Source organism: Vitis riparia, chromosome 18 (assembly GCF_004353265.1).
Source record: "Vitis riparia cultivar Riparia Gloire de Montpellier isolate 1030 chromosome 18, EGFV_Vit.rip_1.0, whole genome shotgun sequence".
NCBI classification, from domain to species: Eukaryota; Viridiplantae; Streptophyta; class Magnoliopsida; order Vitales; family Vitaceae; genus Vitis; species Vitis riparia.
This window is the reverse complement of record NC_048448.1, coordinates 33,397,580-33,419,605: the sequence shown is the minus strand read 5'-3', so window position 1 is coordinate 33,419,605 and position 22,026 is coordinate 33,397,580. Positions and strand designations below refer to the sequence as shown.

General features: G+C 36.6%; 1 protein-coding gene across 1 annotated transcript; it reads right to left on the bottom strand.

Moving 5' to 3' along the window:
- Nucleotides 1-5,408: 5,408 nt before the first annotated feature.
- Nucleotides 5,409-18,691, bottom strand: LOC117905749 (disease resistance protein RUN1-like). Its single transcript, XM_034818628.1, has 8 exons — nucleotides 18,281-18,691; nucleotides 15,952-16,082; nucleotides 15,820-15,897; nucleotides 13,457-13,982; nucleotides 7,941-8,445; nucleotides 7,392-7,648; nucleotides 6,238-7,311; nucleotides 5,409-6,014 (listed from the first exon to the last, which is right to left on the bottom strand). The coding sequence occupies exons 1-8, from the start codon at nucleotides 18,689-18,691 to the stop codon at nucleotides 5,409-5,411; spliced, it is 3,588 nt and encodes a 1,195-aa protein (XP_034674519.1).
- Nucleotides 18,692-22,026: the final 3,335 nt, after the last annotated feature.

The following is a 22,026-nucleotide window of genomic DNA, read 5'->3' as shown; positions in this document are numbered from 1 at the left end:
GGTTGGAGCCATTAAATATATTTCAATCATGATCAAAGAATAAAATTCTAAAATGGAATGGGAAGGGAAAACATAAATTGCACTCTCTTGTTCTGATAAATGAACTGATCACAAAATTTCCATACTTTTGTTAACATAGATTTGACACCCTTTTAAGTTTAAGTCATCATCTCACTCAGACTCAGATATAAAATGAATCCAACATCTCCGAAACAAGTTGGGAAATACTGTCATCAACTTCAGTGTCAAAATGTCCTGGGGCAATGTGAAGAGTGCTTGAGTGTGGACTTGGTACCACTTCCATATTTTGTATAGGAGAATCTTCCTCTACCAGGCACTCAGCATCACCTGGGGATAATCCGAAGAGTTTTTTCGAAACTTCAATGACTATTTCCCTGATAAACTTAGGCTCAGGCCTGCCATGTAGTATGCACATGCACGTAGTAAGTACAACAATCCATTAAAAGTCGATGAAAATAAAGAACATTGGATTTTCCCTAGTTCTTCTCCATGCAGTTGAAATGTAAATAGGAAACTTAAGTATAAATTAACAAGGTGATCAAGGTATAATGGGCAAATTTCTATTTTGAGTTTGTTTCATTGTTTGTTGAAGATTTTAAATACCATGTTTAAACAAAATCGGAAAATAAGGTTTTGTTTTATAACTATTTTCAAACTTCTCTATGCATGCTCCACTTACGTTGTGGGAGAGGGTATAGCTCCAAGAGGAATGATAGTATCTTGTACTTGAACCAGCGGCTCATTTTTTTCTAAGTAATAAGGAAGAGGACCGAAATATGCCACTGAAAAACTCTACTGAGAAAAAGATAGGTTGTCAAGAATGTAAAGGAGGTAGGATAGGCAGTCAGTTGATCATTATATCTTGTATGGATCATACATGGATGGAGTCGATACCTCTCCTAGGGTTCCCTCATCTAGGATCCCTGTGAAAGAGGATCAAGCCAGCCCTTGCAAGTAACTTGATGCACTATCACCTCAACTCTTCGAGAAATATGCGGACAAAGGATGGAAAATCCATATACCTTTGAACTTTTTCCATTGCTTTATTTATTCCAATATGATATGGCTAGACTTAAGGTCATACTTTTCATTTAAGAATAAAAGTAACATCTACAAAAACATATAAAAAATAAGGGAAAACATCAAACAGTCAAGGATTCTTAGGCTAGCTCTAAAATAACTGGTTATGGGATGAAAACCGCTCCAAAATGCATTGGAAGAGTATGAAAGAAAACCAGTTCTATATTGACTTGAGAAAACCAAAGAATTTTTTAGTTGCTAGTACAAAATTCCTTAATAAAATTGAAACTTTATTCATGTGCAACCCTAGTCTAAGGAAACTCTAAGGTCGTGCTCCCTTAAGAGTTTTTTATTCGATTCTCTCTTGCTCTCATATTGTGGTCTCTCTTGCTGCAACCCGGTTCCCCCATTGCTTCCTGCTGCACCTGTTGTAACCAGAGACTCCCTTACAACAGCCCTAGTGCAGCCTCACAACCATACTGCAGCCATCTTACACCGCACCACTCTCATCTTTTAACTGGAGGAATTATCTTCTTATAGTTACAAGCTGTACCATTCCTTGTCCATGGTGTGCACATGAAGGCGAGGTTTCTCTGGCTGTTGAATTTTGGAGATAGGACGCTGGTTTCCTACTACACCGAGGTTGACACCCGAGGAGGGCGACTCTACTTTAAGGATAGTGTCTTGTCACACCTCAACCAACTTATTCCAATAAGTATTCTATTCTAGTTTTTTGTTTCTTGTTTGTTTGGTGTTGGGCTAGGTCATTTTCTATGATTATTTGACTCTTGAAACAGCATTTGTAAGTTCATCATTGATATTATGTACAAAACTTTATGTAGAAAAATACAAATGAGAAAAGAAGAATCAAATATATAGATCCTAAGGATAAAGAATGAAATAAATTATTTGGTATACTCAAGCAGTAAATCAAGGTGATGATTTGGTGTTGTAGAACTTGATTGGGAGAGTACGAAGTTGCCAAGTTGAGATCCATAACCACTGGGATGTCAGCAACATGGAAAGTTTCAAGACTAGAAGGAGACTTGGATGGGAAATGTGTGTTTAGCTAGGTTGGCAATTCCAGACAAAATTCCTAAGTGCTTCCTAACTTAATTTTTCCAATCCTTTTATGGACTACTTGGCTAATGGAGATCAATTTGTTGAATTTGTCAAGAGACCAAAGTTTGTAGTTGAGGTTGGAGTTGGATGGATTTGAATCAACCATCGTATTTAAATGTTGTTTTATTTTATTTTTTTATTTTTTAAGGAGTTAGGAAGGTTTAGGAAGCCTTTTTTTACTAGGTGTTCAAAATGTCTTGTTCCAGGATTGATCCAACTTGAAGTTGGATCGATCCAGCTTACACTCTTTTGATGAAATCTCATCTGCTGGATCAAAGGTTTCCTTCATTTAAAAACCCAAAACTTACTTCCTGTTCAATATAAAGAGCTAGAGCAACAATCATTCCCTTTGTTTTTTTTCTCCTCTCCTTTCCTAATTTGGGTTTTTTGGTTGCCAAGAAAATCCAATTTTCCTATTGTTTTCCAAACTGATTTATAATGGATTTTCTTGAAAAAAAAAATGGGTTGATTCTTCATTCATTCATCTCTCAATTTCTAACCTATTTGGGTTCAGGTAAAAATCCTTTCCGTTGTAAATGTGCTCCAAAAGAAGAAAGTGAAAAATTAAAAGTGAAAGGTACTAGTCAAGTGGTCCGGGAATGATTAGTAGGTTTGAGCTAGGTAAAACCTTGTATTCAATTTTTATTCTTCATAGTAGATGTTTTCAATCGATTGTAGGCTCGTGGTTTTTTATCTCTTTGAAGGTTTTCCACATTAAAATTCGATGTCAATTGTCTCTTTCTCTCACTATACTCTTTGATTTATTTTTAGTTTTTTATATCATTGGTTACTTGGGCATATATGGTGAATGGAAGAAATATGAGCTGAAATAAGTGATTCTCCATTGAATATTTTCAATAATTTTTCTATTCATTTCGGTTAATGATATCTTGTAGTAAAATGAAATTAGTTAAAGAGATCATTGTTCTTTTGAATTAATTTTGAGGAGTGTTGAAGCATTTGCATGTGAATGCATTTACAAATTGTTAGGAAAGTGTAATTGCATACATACTTGCTTCACCCCCCTCCCCTATTTTGGTGTAATCCATTATTGAGATTCCCCTTTTAGGAAAGATTCATTGAACCTAGACAAAGGTAAAGAAGACTGGGAATATGAAGGAGTTGATTGTGCATAAGATTAGAGGGAGTCATGGATGTGTTGGAGAGGTGGATGCATTGAAGAGGAGGGTGTGAAGAGAGCTGAAGGGGTTAGATTTAGATGAGAAGAAGAGATGAGGATTTGATTTGGCAGCGGAAAACTGGTGGGATAATATCCCTTAACTTGTGGTTGTGTGGTTAGCTCTAGGTGTCATGGGCAGTCTTGAGTCATTTCAAGGAGTAGCACTCACGAGCAGTATGACCTCTTTTTTATAGTATTGAGGACACAATGGAACCTTTGCTGAAGTTGTTTCCCTGATTATTTTGTCATAGCACTGATTATCTTAATTGTTGTAGCTTTGAAAGTTGTTCTTTCTTTCTTTTTCTTTTTTTTTTCTCTTTTAAGATTGATTTCCATACTGCTACTGATTGAAATGTGAAATTTGGCAATCATACCAGCAGTTTCATTCTCTTCATGCTTGAGGAATGCTTTGTATTCTATAAGATTGTCATGGAACTCCTCAAAGCCTATTTCAATAACTCATGCTCTAACAACAGCTGTGGGATGCTTAAACTCTGGGCCAACTTCATTCAAAACATGAAGAATGAGATTAGGTGTGGTACCAATGAGTTGATGATGGATAATTCATCACCAATGTCGCAGATGAAGCCAAGATATCCAACCATGGATCTTGTTCCTTGACTTTCAAATAGTTGATCTATCAGTCCCATAGCCTGAGAGGATGAGGAGTTAGCGTAATATTTTGCAAGACAACTCCATGCCGTAGTTGTAGTACTTTTTGACAAACTAGGCATTGATATTACTCGATCAGATAGAGATAAGAGGATACCATGAAAGAGAGGTTTGTCTTGTCTTTTCCAGACTAAACTTCCAGTTGGGACTCTTCTTTCCTTCAATCTTCAGTAGAGCAGGTGGATAAAGCTTCGACCTGTGATAAATCCAAGCAGCTTGTAACCAAAGAGCAATGAATCAAATTTAACCTTCCACAAAGGATAGTTCTCTGGAGTTGAAAGCAATGAATTTGTTTTGGTTGGGATAGATGGTGACAATTGGCTGGCTTGAGGAAGATGTGATGATGTTGTTTTCTGTCATAATTACACTAAAAAACTAATTTAGTATCATTTAGAGAACTCGTGGGAGCTTAGCTTCTTTGATACCATAAAGAGTCAAAATGTGCAGGTCTTAAGGATAAAGAATCAAATAAATTAGTCAGTATACTCGAGCTATAAATCAAGATGATGATTCAGTTTGTGGAACTTGATTGTGAGAGTGGGTTTGTCTTTCCTAATACAAAGAAAAATGAGCAATATAATTTTTTTTTTTTTCATCTTTGAAAAGGCTTCAACAGTAAATGTATCTCTCCTAAATTAGAAAAGCCAAGGAACATGCGTTCAACGCTTTTTTCCCTATTAATCAAGATCAGAGAATAAGTGAAAAGCATGAAAAATCCATTCATAAAAACTTGCATCCATCTTGAATCCATTTTGAAGTAAATCAACATATTGATGATCTCTATCATCCAATTAATTACACAAATTAAATCATTCAGTGTGAAATTGAATATGATAGGAATGATATTAAATCTTCATGAAGCTCATCTAGGATTGATACTGTCTCTACTTGCTCAACCTTTTCAAAGAAATTTGCCCAGAGCCCCTATCTATAAAGTTACTAAAAAACACATTGTTATATAAATTAGAGTTATGGCACAAAGTGATAATTTGCTCAATCTAGATCAGATGATTAGAAAAGCACATGAATTCTATCCACCTCACAACCATATAGAAAACATTCTAGATTCTCCAAAATATTGCGATTCAATTCATCAGTTAAAATCTCAAGCAAACATAAGACTAATGACCTACATACATACATCATCCATTAGCTAAATTAAATTTCAATTCCTACTGAAGGCTTATGTTAAGAAACAAGAGTGGCATACCAAGAAGAAAGATCCAAAATGGGCCTCAATGCAGCAAATGAACCAGGTGCCAAGGAATAGATGTCATTGTTGACTGGAATTGCCCTTAAGTTGAATGGTGGTATCTGTGGATTCTCTCAGTATCTGCGGAAGTGAATCTTCAGGAGTGAATCAACACCCATAACTTCAAAGAGGGCACTTCCACTAAGATTCCCCCTCATCAGTGTAGTAATCACTACATTCTGATTCCTGCTTAGAGAAACCACTTGCACTGGGTTCCCCATCATCAATTTCATGAAGAAGGAGAGTTGAATTTTGAGAGAGAGGAGAGATGTGTTGGATTATTTTTTGACTGTCATCTTTCACATCTTCCCTACTGTACATTAGACCAACCCCACACCTCTTAATCACAGGGAGCATGTGGGTGATCATAAGAAATGAAGCCTGAATGTGGTTCACTTCATGCCACTTGATGGAGCTAGAAACTGGTGCATAGGCCAGCCACACATGGTCTGGCTCAATTAATGCATGTCCAAGAGTATGATCATAGAAAGCATCATAATAAAATACCAGTCCAGACTTGGAAATCAGGGAGGTACAAATTTGGAAGGACAGATCAGCATGGTTGGCATGAGGCATATCATTGAAATCAATGACAGCGGAAAGAGCAAAACCCAGGAAGTTAGAATTAAACCAATTTGGAGATAGCTCAATATTTACTTCACACCCTGTGCTCTGATGTCCGATCCAATCTGGTATTCCACTTCCAGGGAGAATAGTGCTGAATGGAACTGGCTGGGATAAGGGAAGCTGTACAATGAAAATCATGATGATATTAAGAGCGATGAAACTCTAGTTCCTTAATTTTATTCTCTACTTTAATGAATACTTAGCATTATACGATATAGAACTTCATATTATCACTCTTTACTTACAATATGGTGCCACTAAGGAGAAGGGGGGAAAATAGTTCTAAAAACTAGGTAACAGTTGATAAATGAAAATGATAGACAATAGAAGAGAACAAACTCACATGAAAATCTGTCTCGGTAGCATCCATTGCCACTGTTAGGAACAAAGTTTCAAGGCTGCTTTGATACTCCATCAGTTTGAAACAATTCATAAATGAGGCATGGTAGAGCGACTTGTAAATTGATTGGTTTGGGATGATTTCTAATGATGTGCAATTATGTGCATCTATTGATTGTATACTTGATGGGAGCTCTAACAATGCTTGCAGGCTTCTGCAATTATGTAGGTCAAGTCTTGTCAGCTGAGAAAGTCGACTCAACACGTTTGAAGGCAAACTAACAAAGTTGTTCCCACTTAAATTTAGTTTTTTCAGTGAAGATAAGAGACCAAGTTTACTAAGGTCTGCTTCCTCAGATAGATTGCAATGACTTAGATCTAAGTGCTGTAAGAAGCATAAGTCTGACAGCAGGAGGAAATCAATGGAATGTGAACTTCTTCTGGGCAATGACCATGACAGAGATGGTGGTCCACTACACCCACCAAAGGATAATACTACAAGGTTTCTAAAGAGGGAAATAGAAGAAGGCATTCCTCTTATAGCAGTTCCATTTGAATAAAGCTTCTTGAACCATTCTAGGTTCCCAAAGTTCTCTTGAACATCTTCAGATTCCAAGCTACCAGAAAAAATCAGGGTTTCAAGAGATTTCAAATTATGAATACATGTTGGAAAACTCCTGAACTTTTTGCAGTTTTTAAGATCCAATAGAACAAGCCCACTGGCATACTCAATAGAGGAAGGAAATTCCTTTATAGCAGTCCCATCTAAATAGAGCTCTGATAGATGTTCCATGTACCCTCGGATCTCTGGAAACTTCTCAAGTTTTGAGCAGCCTGAGAGAATAAGGATTTGAAGAGATTCCAACTTACCACTGCTCGGAAAATACCTAAGGTTTATGCAATTTCTCAAACTCAAGAAAATGAGCTTGCTTAAACCTCCCAGAGATGGGTGGATCTTATGCAAATGTGTGCAATCTTCAAAAACCAACCGTTCAAGATTGGTGATCCCTGAGACATCTGGTGTCTCAGTTAGCTGCTTGGAGTTGCTGAGTTCCATGAATTTTAACTTGTCAAGAACCTGTAACAAAGAAAGTGGATAGAACAAATAAGTTTTCAATGACTTGTCTAAAAAACAACAAAAACAAATCATAATCATACCTTCACCCCTTTCCAAAGTTGTTTAATGTGGCTATAAGGCATGCTGAGATCAACAAGACGCTTTGGGTTAAAATCAAATGACAATGATCTGAAAGGGTATCCATGCCAATACAAATATCTCAAGTCATCATAATGGAATTTAAAGTCCCTTGAAAACATAACCTTGCACTCTTCCTTTTGTGAAGTACATACTTCATCTCTGGGATCTTGAGATTTATAGACTTTGAGCAATCTAAGTCTATTCATTCGTGCAAATGCTTCAGTAATAAAAAGTATTTCTTATAAATTAGACAAGTCAAGGAACATTGCTTCAACTTCTTCAGTTGCCTAATTAACATTAATAAAAGCCAATGGATAAGTGAAGCATGCAAAATGCATAAAAACTTATTAAAGTTATACAGATGTATTATTACTTAAACAAAAACTATATTCCCAATCTTACATATCTTTCAACTACACCTTACCCACAAAAAAGGAATTTAATGTATTTGGCTCTTACCCTTTTTTTTGTCAATACATGATAAACATCTTCATGAAACCACAACCTGCTGCATTTTCCAGGTTCTTTAAGGGATGTTTGACGAACAATTTCTCTACCCATTTCTTGTAACAAATCATGCATCATCAACCTATTGTCTAAAATAGTAATGAGAGACTTCTCAATGAGAACTCTTATTCCAATATCTGGGAAGAAACCACAACCATTTAGGATTTTCATAACATAATCTTTGTCCTCTCCTTTAAAAAAATATGCAATGTCTAGAAATATATCCCTCTCTTTGTCATCCAACCCATAAAAACTCACTTGTAGCACATCTTGAATTTCCATATTAGGAATTCTTCTTAGTTTAGCCAGTTCACTTTCCCATTCATGCTTGCTCTTGCTAAATAAAAATGAACCTAAAACTTTAAGAGCCAATGGAAGCCCTTGAGCATAAACCATTACACGTTGGGACAGCTCCACATAATCTTCTTGGGGATGGACTTGTTTGAAGGCATAATGACTGAAGAGCTCAAGAGCATTATCATTATTTAATTTCCTAACCTCATATACCTTGTTGAATATAATGTATTTATAGTGTATAACCTTTCCTTGTTAATATAGGACACATGTATGGTAGTTAGGACTCCTAGCCTTGTATATATATATATATATATTTCTCAATTGTAAGTAAATATTACATTAATGAGAATTAAGGTCTTTCTTCTTTCTCTCTCTCTCAACATGGTATCAGAGCCAAGGGAGAAAACCTAATTCTTTCCAGTTTCCCATGTCATCAACTCCAGGAAACCTTCCGGTGACCGTGTTTCATTCCAGTCACCTTCCCCATCTCCCAATACTTTCCGGTCAGTCGGATCGTCGTAAAAAAACACTCACCGTCGGCAAACTTTTCCGGCGAACTTTCCGACGACTTCTTTTTCCGACCCGACCATACCAGAAGGAGCGCCTGGAGGAGATCTCCAACTTTTGTGAAGGCACCGGAACCAAAAGATCACCCACGCGCCACCCACACGCAAGTTTCTGACCGGCGACTGCATCTCACGCGCCGACGCGTGAGGGCGCGTGAGGGCTTTCCTGGCCACGCGCCTCCTCCTCCAGCCTCGCCTGACACCGACTAGCCTTCCTTCATCCCTGGTTCTGCCATCTGAGCCCTGCACGTACCTCTTTTGGGGTTTTTTGCCTCCGCCGACCCTCCAAACAGTTTTTCCAGCGAGCTTCGGCTATTTTTTCTCCATCCTAATCCCTGCACGTGCCTAAGGAAGTGTTCTTCTACCTTTCCAGTGGTGCCACGCAGCGATCTGTAGCCATATTAGGGCTCTCTTCTATCCAAATATACATCATTCTCCAGATAAGTAGATATGACTACTAAAAATTCCATTTTTTCCGCTGTTATATCTGGATCTCCTATGATTACTTCAGAGAAATTGGTTGGCAGTGACAATTATCTTTCCTGGTCTGCCTCTGTTGAACTTTGGTTTATGGGTCAAGGATATGAGGATCACTTGATTACACAGGAGGCAGATATCCCTGAGGTTGACCGCGTACAGTGGAGGAAGATAGATGCACAGTTATGTAGTGTGTTATGGCAATCGGTTGATCCCAAGATTCTTCTTCATCTTCAAGCCTACAAAACTTGTTTTAAATTTTGGACTCAGGCCAAAGGATTATATACGAATGATATCCAGCGTCTTTATAAGGTGGCTTCTGCTATTGTCCATATCAGCCAACAGGACTTGGATCTATCTACTTATATTGGCCAGATTGCCTCTCTTAAGGAGGAGTTCTTGACTGTGATGCCTCTTACTCCTGATGTTGGGGCTCAACAAACACAGCTTGACAAGTTCTTCATGGTTCTTACTCTTATTGGCCTCCATCCAAATCTTGAGCCTGTCCGCGATCAGATTCTTGGTAGTTCATCAGTTCCGTCCTTGGATGATGTGTTTGCTCGGGTCCTCCGTATCTCCTCCACTCAGACTTTGCCATTTGATAGCACTTCAGATTCTTCTGTGTTAGTTTCTCAAACTAGCTATCGAGGAGGCCGCAGTAGTACCCGAGGTAGAGGTCAACGTCCTCATTGCACCTATTGCAATAAACTTGGCCACACTCGCGATCGTTGCTATCAGTTACATGGACGACCTCCTCGCACTGCCCATGTGGCCCAGTCCTCTGATTCTCCGCTGCCTCAGCCTCCGAGCTCTTCCGCATCTCAGGCTTCTGTTGCCTCTGTTGCTCAGTCTGGTAATGCCTCTACCTACCTTACCCACACATCTTCTCTTGGACCCTGGATTCTAGATTCTGGAGCTTCTGATCACTTATCTGGTAATAAGGATCTTTTCTCCTCTATTACTACTACCGCTGCTTTACCTTCTATTACCTTAGCTAATTGTTCTCAAACTGTGGCTAAAGGTATTGGTTTGGCCCTTCCTCTACCTTCTCTACCTCTCACTTTTATCCTTTATACTCCTGAATGTCCTTTTAATCTTATTTCCATCAGCAAAATCACTCGTACTCTTAATTGCTCTATTACCTTTTCTAATAAATTTGTGACCTTGCAGGACCGGAGTACGGGGAAGACGATTGGCATAGGACATGAGTCTCAAGGCCTCTATCACCTCACCTTGGATTCATCTCCTGCAGTTTGCATTTCCACTGATGCTCCTCTCCTCATTCACAATCGTCTGGGCCACCCTAGTCTCTCCAAGTTCCAGAAGATGGTCCCTCGTTTTTCCACTTTGTCGTCGCTTCCGTGTGAGTCATGTCAGCTTGGGAAACATACTCGTGTCTCGTTCTCAAAGCGTTTGAATAACCAGGCAAAGTCTCCTTTTGAGCTTGTCCACACTAATGTTTGGGGTCCTTGTCGGACTGCGTCTACTTTAGGATTTCAGTATTTTGTCACTTTCATTGATGACTATTCTCGATGTACTTGGTTATTTTTAATGAAAAATCGAGCTGAGTTATTCTCTATTTTCCAGAAATTTTATGCTGAAATCCAAACCCAGTTCAATATTTCTATTCGTGTGTTACGCAGTGACAATGCCAGGGAATATTTTTCAGCCCCATTTACTTCGTTTATGTCTCATCATGGGATTCTTCATCAGTCTTCTTGTGCTCATACTCCTCAACAAAATGGGGTAGCTGAACGCAGGAATCGACATCTTGTTGAGACAGCTCGTACTCTCCTCCTCCATAGTAATGTTCCTTTTCGTTTTTGGGGGGACGTTGTTCTTATCGCTTGTTATTTGATTAATCGTATGCCCTCCTCTGTCTTACATGATCAGATTCCTCACTCAATTCTCTTCCCTGACCAACCACTTTATTTCCTTCCTCCTCGTGTCTTTGGTTGTACTTGCTTTGTTCATATTCTCACTCCTGGACAGGACAAGCTTTCCGCCAAAGCCATGAAATGCCTCTTCTTGGGATACTCCAGACTTCAGAAAGGTTATCGTTGTTATTCCCTTGAGACTCATCGATACTTTATCTCCGTTGATGTCACCTTCTTTGAGGACTCACCATTATTTTCCACCACTTCTAAGTCTCTTCCTGTTTTTGAAGTCTTGCCTATTCCCATTGTCTCCCCACCTGATGATATGCCTCCTCGACCACTTCAGGTTTATCATCCTCGCCCTCGTGTCGTTGCTCCTCTCCCTTTTGCTGAGGCACCTGTTGACTCGCTTCCTATTTCTTCGGCTTCACCTGCCCCGACTCTGCTTTCTCCTAATGACTTACCCATTGCTGTTCGGAAAGGTACTCGCTCTACTCGTAATCCTCGTCCTATTTACAATTTTTTGAGTTATCATCGATTATCTTCACCCTATTCTGCTTTTGTTTCTGCTATATCCTCTGTTTCTCTTCCAAAGAGCACCCATGAAGCTCTTTCCCATCCAGGCTGGCGACAGGCAATGGTGGATGAAATGGCTGCTCTGCACTCTAATGGCACTTGGATCTTGTTGTTTTACCCTCTGGTAAATCTACCGTTGGCTGTCATTGGGTCTACGCAGTTAAGGTTGGTCCTGATGGTCAGGTTGATCGCCTTAAGGCCCGCTTAGTTGCTAAAAGCTATACTCAGGTTTATGGTTCTGATTATGGTGACGCATTCTCTCCTATTTCCAAGATTGCTTCAGTCCGTCTGCTTCTCTCCATGGCTGCTATGTGTTCTTAGCCTCTTTATCAATTAGATATTAAAAATGCCTTCCTTCATGGTGATCTTGCCGAGGAAGTTTATATGGAGCAACCTCCTGGTTTTGTTGCTCAGGGGGAGTCTGGTTTAGTATGCAGGTTACGCCGTTCTCTATATGGCTTGAAACAATCTCCTCGAGCATGGTTTGGCTGTTTTAGTTCTGTTGTTCAAGAGTTTGGCATGCTTCGTAGTACAACAGACCATTCAGTTTTCTATCATCATAACTCTTTGGGATAGTGTATTTATCTGGTTGTTTATGTGGACGACATCGTCATTACAGGCAGTGATCAGGATGGTATTCAGAAACTAAAGCAACATCTTTTTACCCACTTTCAGACCAAAGACTTGGGGAAACTCAAGTATTTCTTGGGAATTGAGATAGCTCAATCCAGTTCTGCTGTGGTCCTTTCCCAAAGGAAGTATGCTTTAGACATCCTGGAAGAAACCGGTATGTTAGACTGTAAACTGGTAGACACACCTATGGACCCGAATGTCAAACTTGTACCAGGACAGGGGGAGCCTTTAGGAGACCCTGGGAGATATCGACGGCTCGTAGGTAAATTGAACTATCTCACCATTACTCGTCCAAACATTTCTTTTCCTGTGAGTGTTGTTAGTCAATTCCTACAGTCACCATGTGATAGCCATTGGGATGCCGTAATCCGCATTCTTCGATATATCAAAAGTACACCAGGCCAAGTTGTGTTGTACGAGAACAGAGGTCATACTCAGATTGTTGATTACACAGATGCAGATTGGGCTGGCTTACCCACAGATAGACGTTCCACTTCAGGGTACTATGTTTTTATTGGAGGTAATCTAATATCTTGGAAGAGTAAGAAACAAGATGTAGTGGCCAAATCTAGCGCTGAAGTAGAGTATCGAGCTATGGCTTTGGCAACATGTGAACTCATATGGTTGAGACATCTTCTTCGAGAGTTGAGATTTGGAAAGGATGAACAGATGAAACTCATCTGTGATAACCAGGCCCCATTACATATTGCATCCAATCCAGTCTTTCATGAAAGGACCAAACATATTGAAGTTGACTGTCATTTCATTAGAGAGAAGATCGCATCAGGATATGTTGCTACAAGTTTTGTTAATTCAAATGATCAACTAGTTGACATCTTCACTAAATCTCTCAGAGGTCCTAGGATTAAATATATTTGTAACAAGCTTGGTGCATATGACGTATATGCTCCAGCTGGAGGGAGAGTGTAGAATATAATGTATTTATAGTGTATAACATTTCCTTGTTAATATAGGACACATGTATGGTAGTTAGGACTCCTAGCCTTGTATATATATATATTTCTCAATTGTAAGTAGATATTACATTAATGAGAATTAAGGTCTTTCTTCTTTCTCTCTCTCTCAACATACCTCATCTACTCCATGCATAACTAGCAAGTGCTTATTTCTTGTTGTTACAATGATTCGGCTTCCTTGACCAAACCAATCATGCTTTCCAACTAATACTTCCAATATTTTTGAACTGTTCACATCATCAATGACAATGAGAACCTTTTTGAAATGAAGCCTCGCTTTTATAGAACTGAGTCCTTTAATGTTTAGATTTCTATCCTCCAATAGTTGAGAAAGAAATTTTTCCTCTAATCCAAGGAACCCTCGTATCTCTAAATCATCTCCTACATTTTCAAGAAATGAGCAAGCTTCAAAATGACCAGAGATATGCTGATAAATAGCTTTGGCAAGAGTTATTTTACCTATGCCTGCCATACCCCAAATTCCTACCATTCGAACTTCTCTAGACTCAAGACATAATAGCAATTGCATTTCTTGTAAGCTAGAATTTATTCCAACCAGGTTCTTGGCATCACTTGAGGATAAATGAAATAATCTATTCAAAATATATGTGACAATTTCTTGGATGAGCATAGGCTCATACCTACCACATTTGAAAAACATATAATAAGTCCATGGCAACATAAAAGGAAACTAAAATAAAGTGAATAAGATATGATACCTAGGTTTGTGCATTTCAAAAAAATATGTAGACGAGGAAATAAGTATAAATTAACCCAGTGATCATCGTAGTATAATTAATCCAATTTCTCTAATAAATATAGTTCCAATATGACATAAACTTCTTTCAAATGATCAATTATATGCATTGAAAAAGAGAAGGGGGAATTCCATGTATGGAGGTCTTGTATGCAAACAGAAATTAAATTCTTTAGAAAGAATGCCTATATTCAAGTTTATGACATCTTAATAAGAAACTGAAAAAGCAGTATTCTACAAACCTACTCCTCTCATAACACAATATTAACATGGTATCTGTATAACTGTAGACCCTCAATTTTGTCCCTTTAGCACATGTCTTTAAGTTCGTTTTCAGTGCTCCACAGTAGTTCCTTGGTGGCCCATTACTACTCGTACAACTTGCCTTTTTCTGAGTCACCTCGGAGATTTTGGTCGAGGGATTATCTGACCCCTTATTGTGACCCCTGGTAGCCCTATTTTAGATTTAGGCTTTTCGTTCATTTTTAGGATAGCTTTTAGGGTAGCTCATTTAGGCACCCTAGGCCCACTTAGGCACTTAGGCCCATTTAGGCACCCTAGATCCACTTAGGCACTTAAACCCATTAGGTCCACCTTGGCCCACTTAGTCTCACCTTGGCCCATTAGTCTTTTTTTTTAGTATGGTTGTATGACCCATTTATCTCATTTACTTATTTATTTATTTATTTATTTATTTATTTATTATTACTAACCACTTTTATTTGATCATTTACTATGGTTTTATTTATTCATTTATTTTAATTTATTTTCATTATTATCAATCATTTTTAGTTATTTAGTTATTTAGTATTCTTACTTATTTGTTTATTATCTTGTTATTTATTCATTTATCTATTATTATCATTTTATATTCTCCGATTTATTTATTTAGTTATTTATTTATTTTATTATTTATTATTTATTTTATTATTTATTTATTTATTTATTTTAATAATTTGAAATTTTTATGGAAGAAGTCTACCATTGGAGAAGTTTTTTTGAAAACGGTAAAACTCTTTAAATGATATGCATGGATTGTAGGTGATATGAGTGGATTGGTATTGTTTGAAATTAAAAAAAAAAAAAGGAGTTTTTCCGATGCATAAGATAAAATTTGGAGAGAGAAAGACTCCCCACGTAGAAGGACTGTTATTTGCTATAAAAAGCTCTAACAGATAGGTTTTGGAGGAGGACTTTCAGCACATGGAACAAAAAAACAGAGAGAGAGAGAGAGAGGCGGAAAAATTGGAGTTTCAGAGAAGACTTTCTGGTGAGAAGCTGTTGGTGGAGAAGAGGGAGAGGGCGGTTGAAGAAATCTCAGACGACATACCAGTGGGATCTCCTTGCCAGAAGAGAGCGTTTCTCGGTATGTTTGTTGAGAACTCCTTACTCAATGTTATTATCACTTTGTTCTATAATTGGTTTCGTGTTCTAATTTGTGCTTGAGAGAGAGGGTGTATACACTCAAAGAGGAAGTTGTGCATGAGATTTATAAGAGTGGTGTACACTTAAAAGAGAGAGCAGCAGATTGGTGGACAAAACATTCGTACATTGCACAACTTCAGTGGTCAAAAGGGTAGTGGAACTAGGTCCAGATTGCAGCATAAAATTTATGTTTTTTTAAAATGAGACTTCAAATGGTGGGTCCCTTGGGATCAGGGCTGGATGATAGTGATAGATATGTAGGGATGGTGGCAGCTAGTGGGGAAATTATATTGTACATCAGCTTCAGCACGTAAGGGAGTAGCCACCATTCTGACATGAATTCCCCATTGTGCACCTTGTTTATGATTATCTTCCTACAAAATACACAAGACTTTGTCATCTCAGGTGCAGCTATAACATCAGTATACCTGTTGAGACCCCTTCCTACTGAGATTTCTTGATCTAAAATCGGTTTGTTAAAAAGAAAAGAACTACCCATCTTAGGTATTAAATGATTTAATCTTTGCTGCCAGTTTTCATCAAACCACTGACCCTTCAACTTCAAAAATTCATTTTGACAACTTTAGGATATCTGTAAAAAATTTCCAGAAATTTTATGACTTTCCTCACTTCTTGAACTTGAATTTGAGGTTTTGTTTGAGTTAGAAAGTCATTCTGAGATAGAAGATATAAATGAGTCTTTAGGAGGACTCCGTTTTCACATAGTTCTGGACACCCAAGATCTTTTGGAAAAAATAAAATACTAGAAGACTTTTTAAAATTGATTCAATATTTTTTCTCAATTATAAGCTTCTTGAAATTGATTTTAGACACATAAAATATTAGAAAATATGCATTTTTGAGGGAGATATGATTTTTCAAAGTTGTGCCTACTGTGCATGCTGGAGTTTGTACATCTGATTAGATTTATAGTTTTAAAAATATTTTTGAGTACTATTCGACCCCGAATTTATTTTTTATGTGATATATACATTTTGAAATATGTGTGTGATTTTTTTTATGATTTTATAGGATCATTTATTATTTTTTAAAAATTCATTTATGCACGTCACTTTTCCTTATCTAATCTGGACTTTGTAGAACCTTTAGGTGCCTTTGCGATAATCTGTCTTTTGAATGAGTGTTTGGCTTTCGGTATGTTAATCTAGATGTGTTTGTGTGTTTAATTGATCTCATGCTAATTCTTGATTGTTATTCTTAATAGATGTGTTTCTTGAATATTCGTCATTAATTCTTGGTGGGTATCTCGTTAGCTTATTTGATCTAAGTTTGAATAGTTTAATTGCTTTGGTAGTCTCTAGTAAAATTTACTTTTCGGAGGCCATCGAAAAATAGTGAAGATTGGCCTCCATTCTCACCACTTCAATTTTCTTGGTCGTCAAAAATTCTACTTTGTGATCTTGTTCTCTTTTGTTTTGCTTGGTATTTTGATTCATACACTTTATTGCTTTCAAATTAATTTCTTTTTATTTTTAAAATACAACACTATTCTCAAAAGCTCATTTTCCTTAAAAATCCATTTCAAAAATTCATTTAGAGTTCTTAGAATCAAAATCTCATTTTTTTAAATAATGTGCAACCATGTTTTGATCTGATCGGTTCACATCTTTCAAATAAAATTACAGTTTTGAATAAAACACGAATCAAAGCTTGTGGTCCCAAATAAATGGGATAATTCTAAGCTAAATTCATGTATATCGATTAGGGAATTGGTGAAACCCCTACATAAGAAAATCTCTTCAAAATTTATTTTTGTTGCCATATTTGACACTTGTTGAAATCACGTCTATCTATTTTTTTTAGGAATTATATACAAGATGTATGTGATAATTGACGATTCTGTATACTTTGATCACTTTTGCTATGCTAATTAGATAACGAGCATGCTAGGATTTCTATATTTTATTATTTGTTATCTAACCCCTTACAACTTGAGGAAGCACGTTACAAATTATCTATGCTATCTAGGTATGTCCTCTATCACCTACTTTCTGAATTCTGTGAATATGCTTGTCATTGTGAAATAATGCTTGTGTCTAATAATGCTTGAGTGTTCTGATATACATGTTTCATTGTTTGATTATTTCTAATAAAACACATGCTAGGTGATATATTGTTTAAATTAACCATCGATGTTTTATGATAGCGCTTGAGAAGCGGTCCGGGTATGCATCCTAACCTTCCTTTATTATGATTTGATCTTGTTTGGCATGCTATTTTTTGGAACCACCTAGCCTACTTAGGTATCCATAATTAACCAATTAATTGCCACATTCCCCTTAACTTAGTCAGTAGAGACCTTTTTAGGGCTTAGAGGGGTGCTACCTCCTAGAGGTACCTTCCCAATAAGTAACCTGATCCCCGGACCTAGACTCAGGTTTCCCAAAGACATGCTTTTTTCCAAAACTATGGAGTCACTTTTTAGGGTTTTTCTTTCTTGTTTTATTTTCCCTTTAAAATAAAAATAAAATAGGTGGCGACTCCAACTTTTCTAAAATTAATTTTTCACAAATAAAAAGCGAGTCTCGCCGATCGAGTGAGGACGCATGTGAAAAATGCGGGTCCACAATAACCTTTTTTTTCTTAATAATTAATGGGAGAATTTGGCAAAGAGCATTAAAGTGGGCAACATTGTTAATGTTAACATAACAATAATGATTTAGAAAATTACTTATTCCTCGAATCCCAGCCAGATAAATTTGCAACTTCAACAAAAGCATCCTTCCAGATCTATACCCTTTTCTTATTTTCCTTCAAATTTTCTTCATGTTCAGCCAAGGCTTTTCCAAAATTTCCCCTTTGTTTCCGCACATCATATGGATCCACATTATAGAAAATGGGGACAACTCTCTGCCCCCTGGTTTTCATACACTCTAGTATCTTCACCAACTCCTCTAAGCACCGGCTAGAAGATGCATAATTTTCTGACAAAACAATGATAGAAAACATTGAGTTTTCAATAGCCGTAAGAAGTGCTGGAGATATGACTTCGCCTCGCCTAAGTTTGTCATCGTCGATAAAAGTGTTGATTCCTTTGGTACACAACTCCTTATAGAGATGGGCAATGAAGCTTTTGCGGGTGTCTTCTCCTCTAAAGCTGAGGAAGGCATCATACCTCCAATATTGAGAAGAAGAAGAAGCATCCATTTTGAAGCAGTCAGGGCTCAAAGTATCAGCAGAGTCCGGTTCAAATCGGCCGAGTCGTATCCGGCTAGACACCTGACACGACGAGACCGACACCAGATACGATACAATGCACAAACTCGGCACGGAATTGTTAAGACTCGGTTGACTCGTCTGAGTTTCCGAGTTAACTCGGTCGACTCGGTTAGATTACAGAAAATTTTTCATTCTCTTTTTCTTTCCCATCACAATAAAATATAAGAACATTTTCAAAAATAAAATAAAAATTAGAGATTCCCCATTCAAAAGCAAACACCTATGATTCTGAAATTGGAGCTTTTAACCCAGAAGATCAAAAAAGACGAAGAAGAAAAAACCCAAAACCCCTGACCCATTTGGAAATAAGATGAGAAACCACTGAGGGCATGATTTAGGATTTACTTACCTGATTTTCCTAAAAATTGAGTATTACCGAAGGGTGGAGCTTTGGTGTCAGCGGTGGTAACTCGTCAAGTGGACTGAATCTTACAACGGCGACGTCGGCCAGGCAACCCCCTCACAGTCAGATTGCTCCCCTCCAGTGTTGGGTCTTTGCAAATTTGCAATTGCAGGTGGTGTCCTCTATTGGCCTTGACGGCAACGGCGGCGTGCGAGGGTGGGAGATTGGGAGCTCGAACTGGTAAAGTGAAAAAATTTACATTGATGGTAGCATATTAAATTAAATTAAATTAAATGATTGAGTACCAAAATGATATGGACAGTTTGGGACGAGATTTAATGATAAATTAAATGTATTTATATGGCATATTGAGAATTAAATCCAAAAAAAATTGTCTTATTAATTTTTTTAATTTATTTAATTATATCTATGTTTTTATAATTTATATAATATTTTTATAATTTTTTCAAATTTATAATTATTTTATTTTATATATGGTTCAATATCAAATCAAGATTTCGATATGTCTTGGTACTTTCAAGTCAATGATTAATATTGTAACTTTAAACTATGGAAGCAATGGAGATATGAAATGAAAAAAAATAATAATATATAAAATTTATAAAATATATAAAAACAATATTAATTCTTTGAATTATTAAGGAAATGAAAAGAGGATACATTTAACTTTAAATACAGGAATTCTAGAATTGTCGATGTTGAAGTGGATGGGATAAAAGGAAAGTAAATAAAAACCAAATAAAAGTGATGCGATAGAGCGAACATAAGTTAATTAAATTATTTTTAAGAGGATATTTGGTGGGTCAACTTACTCCCCTTATTAATAAGCATGCTAAAATAAGAATTAATTGATTAAATTATGAAATAATTCTTATATTTATAAATCTAACCCTTTTTATATTTTTACTCGAAAAGTAACATATTTTTTAATATAAATATTTTTTACAAATTCAAATATTTACATGTAATTAAAAAATGATTATTTTTACTAAAAAAAAAAAGTAAAGATATTTTTATGAACAAAAAATGATATCAATTGAATTTTAAAATATGGGTTTTCAATTACTCTTTTAATAAAAGAACCCTTAAAATAATTTAATACGATATCTTAAAATAAAAATAACCTCTAATATTAAGTCGAAATAATTAACTTATTATTAATTTTAAATCTTTTTTTCCCTCATTTGTTCATGTTTAATGAGAGCATATTTTATGACCTTGACTTTCATTTACAATTCATTTTTTGTAGTAAATACTTTGATAGTTATCTTATTGTTGTAAAATGAGAATAAATGTGACTCAAATAAAAGTAGAGTTGGCTATGTATAGTATTACTTTAATAATATATATAGAGAGAGAAGAAAGAAATCAAAGAAGAGAAATGTTGAGAAAATGAAAGAAATAGAGAGAATGAGAGGAAGAGAATATCTTTCTTTTGCTCGAGATGCTTCTTACATGGGGTGTAAGAAGCCTTTTATAGGCTTCACAATATAAACTCCCAATACTCATCTTAAAGATGAGTAAATGGAGTTCATAAATAACCATCAATGTAGTCCTTTACCATTGTATTTACAACACTTCCCCTTGGATGACCACCATTGTGGACCCCGCATTTCGGCTCAATGCGTTTCCCACTCGATGGCGAGCTCGATTTTTATTTGAAAAATGATTTTTATTGATTATTTGAGAATGACTTGGAGTCGCCACTTATTTTTGTTTTATTTTTAAAGGGTAAACAAAATAAGAAAGAAAAACCCTAAGTGTGACTCCTTATTTTGGAAAAGGCGGTCTGTGAAAAACCAGATCGGGTTCGGGGGTCAGGTTACTTATCGGGAAGGTACGGTAAAAACCGTAGCACCCCTCTAAGTCCCTAAAATCGGGTCTCTACTAATAAAATGAAGCTAACATGGCAATCGATGCGTAAATCAATGAATACTCGAATCAATCATGCACATATGAGTATCAAAATATGCAATAGAGGATAACCGAAGTGAGAATGAGTGCGTACCTGGACCCCCAGTGACAAATGTACTATCATGAAACAGGATCAGTGAACAATGAACAGATATAATTAAGCGCATATCAATGAATAGAATCGATCAGACACGCATGATAAGTAAATCAGTCACACAATCAATCAATCATGAAGTTTCATATGTAGGGCCCTCACCAAAGCCCAATTCATTGTGGCATGAATTAATTTCATAAGTTCCATTAATTGGAATTACAAAATTAAGTTCATGTTTTATTTCAAAACGTTTTAAAAGACCATGAAGGACTTGAAAGATTGCTTACCGAATAGAAAGTGGAAGCAAATTTTATTTAAAAACGATTTTTTTTCGACTTTAAGATTACCAAAAATAATAAAAATAAAATAAGTAAAATAAATTAAAATGAAATGATAAATGAAATAATAAAAGTAAAATAATGAAAAGGTTAAAGAGTAAATGAAAACTACTTGGAAATCAGATTTTTGAAAATCAACTTTTGGAAGTAGAAATGGAGAAATTAGGAAATGAAATATCCATTTGCTTCAAGAATGGCTCACTAAAGGTGGCCATGCATCCCATGAGAGAAAGAGAGTGGGTCCCATGGTCAGATTTTGTCTTCCTCACCATTTTGACACTTGCATGCAGCCTATTGCACCGGATAGTCCAAGAACGGCAAATGCAGAGTTTGTTGCAATACCAATGTTCCAACAGTAGCCTCCTTGTTTCCAACCTTCACATATGCAACAGTCAAAGGGTCCAAGAAACCACATCTCTGTTCAGCATTGCATCTAATACCCAGTGTCCACAACCTAAACACTTGCATAAAAATATCCCTTGAAGTTAATATCCCTTGAATCTTGCTTCCGGTCATAATGATATATGCATTTTCAGGGTGGAGTGTAGGGTGA

Excerpts from the sequence above, each read along its gene's own strand:
- LOC117905749 (XM_034818628.1), bottom strand. The coding sequence starts at position 18,691 with ATGGATGCTTCTTCTTCTTCTCAATATTGGAGGTATGATGCCTTCCTC. Across the intron at positions 7,649-7,940 it reads TAAAGAACCTGGAAAATGCA|CATTTGCACGAATGAATAGA; the intron begins GCAGGTTGTGGT and ends TTATTACTGAAG. Across the intron at positions 7,312-7,391 it reads AACTTTGGAAAGGGGTGAAG|GTTCTTGACAAGTTAAAATT; the intron begins GTATGATTATGA and ends TCTTTGTTACAG.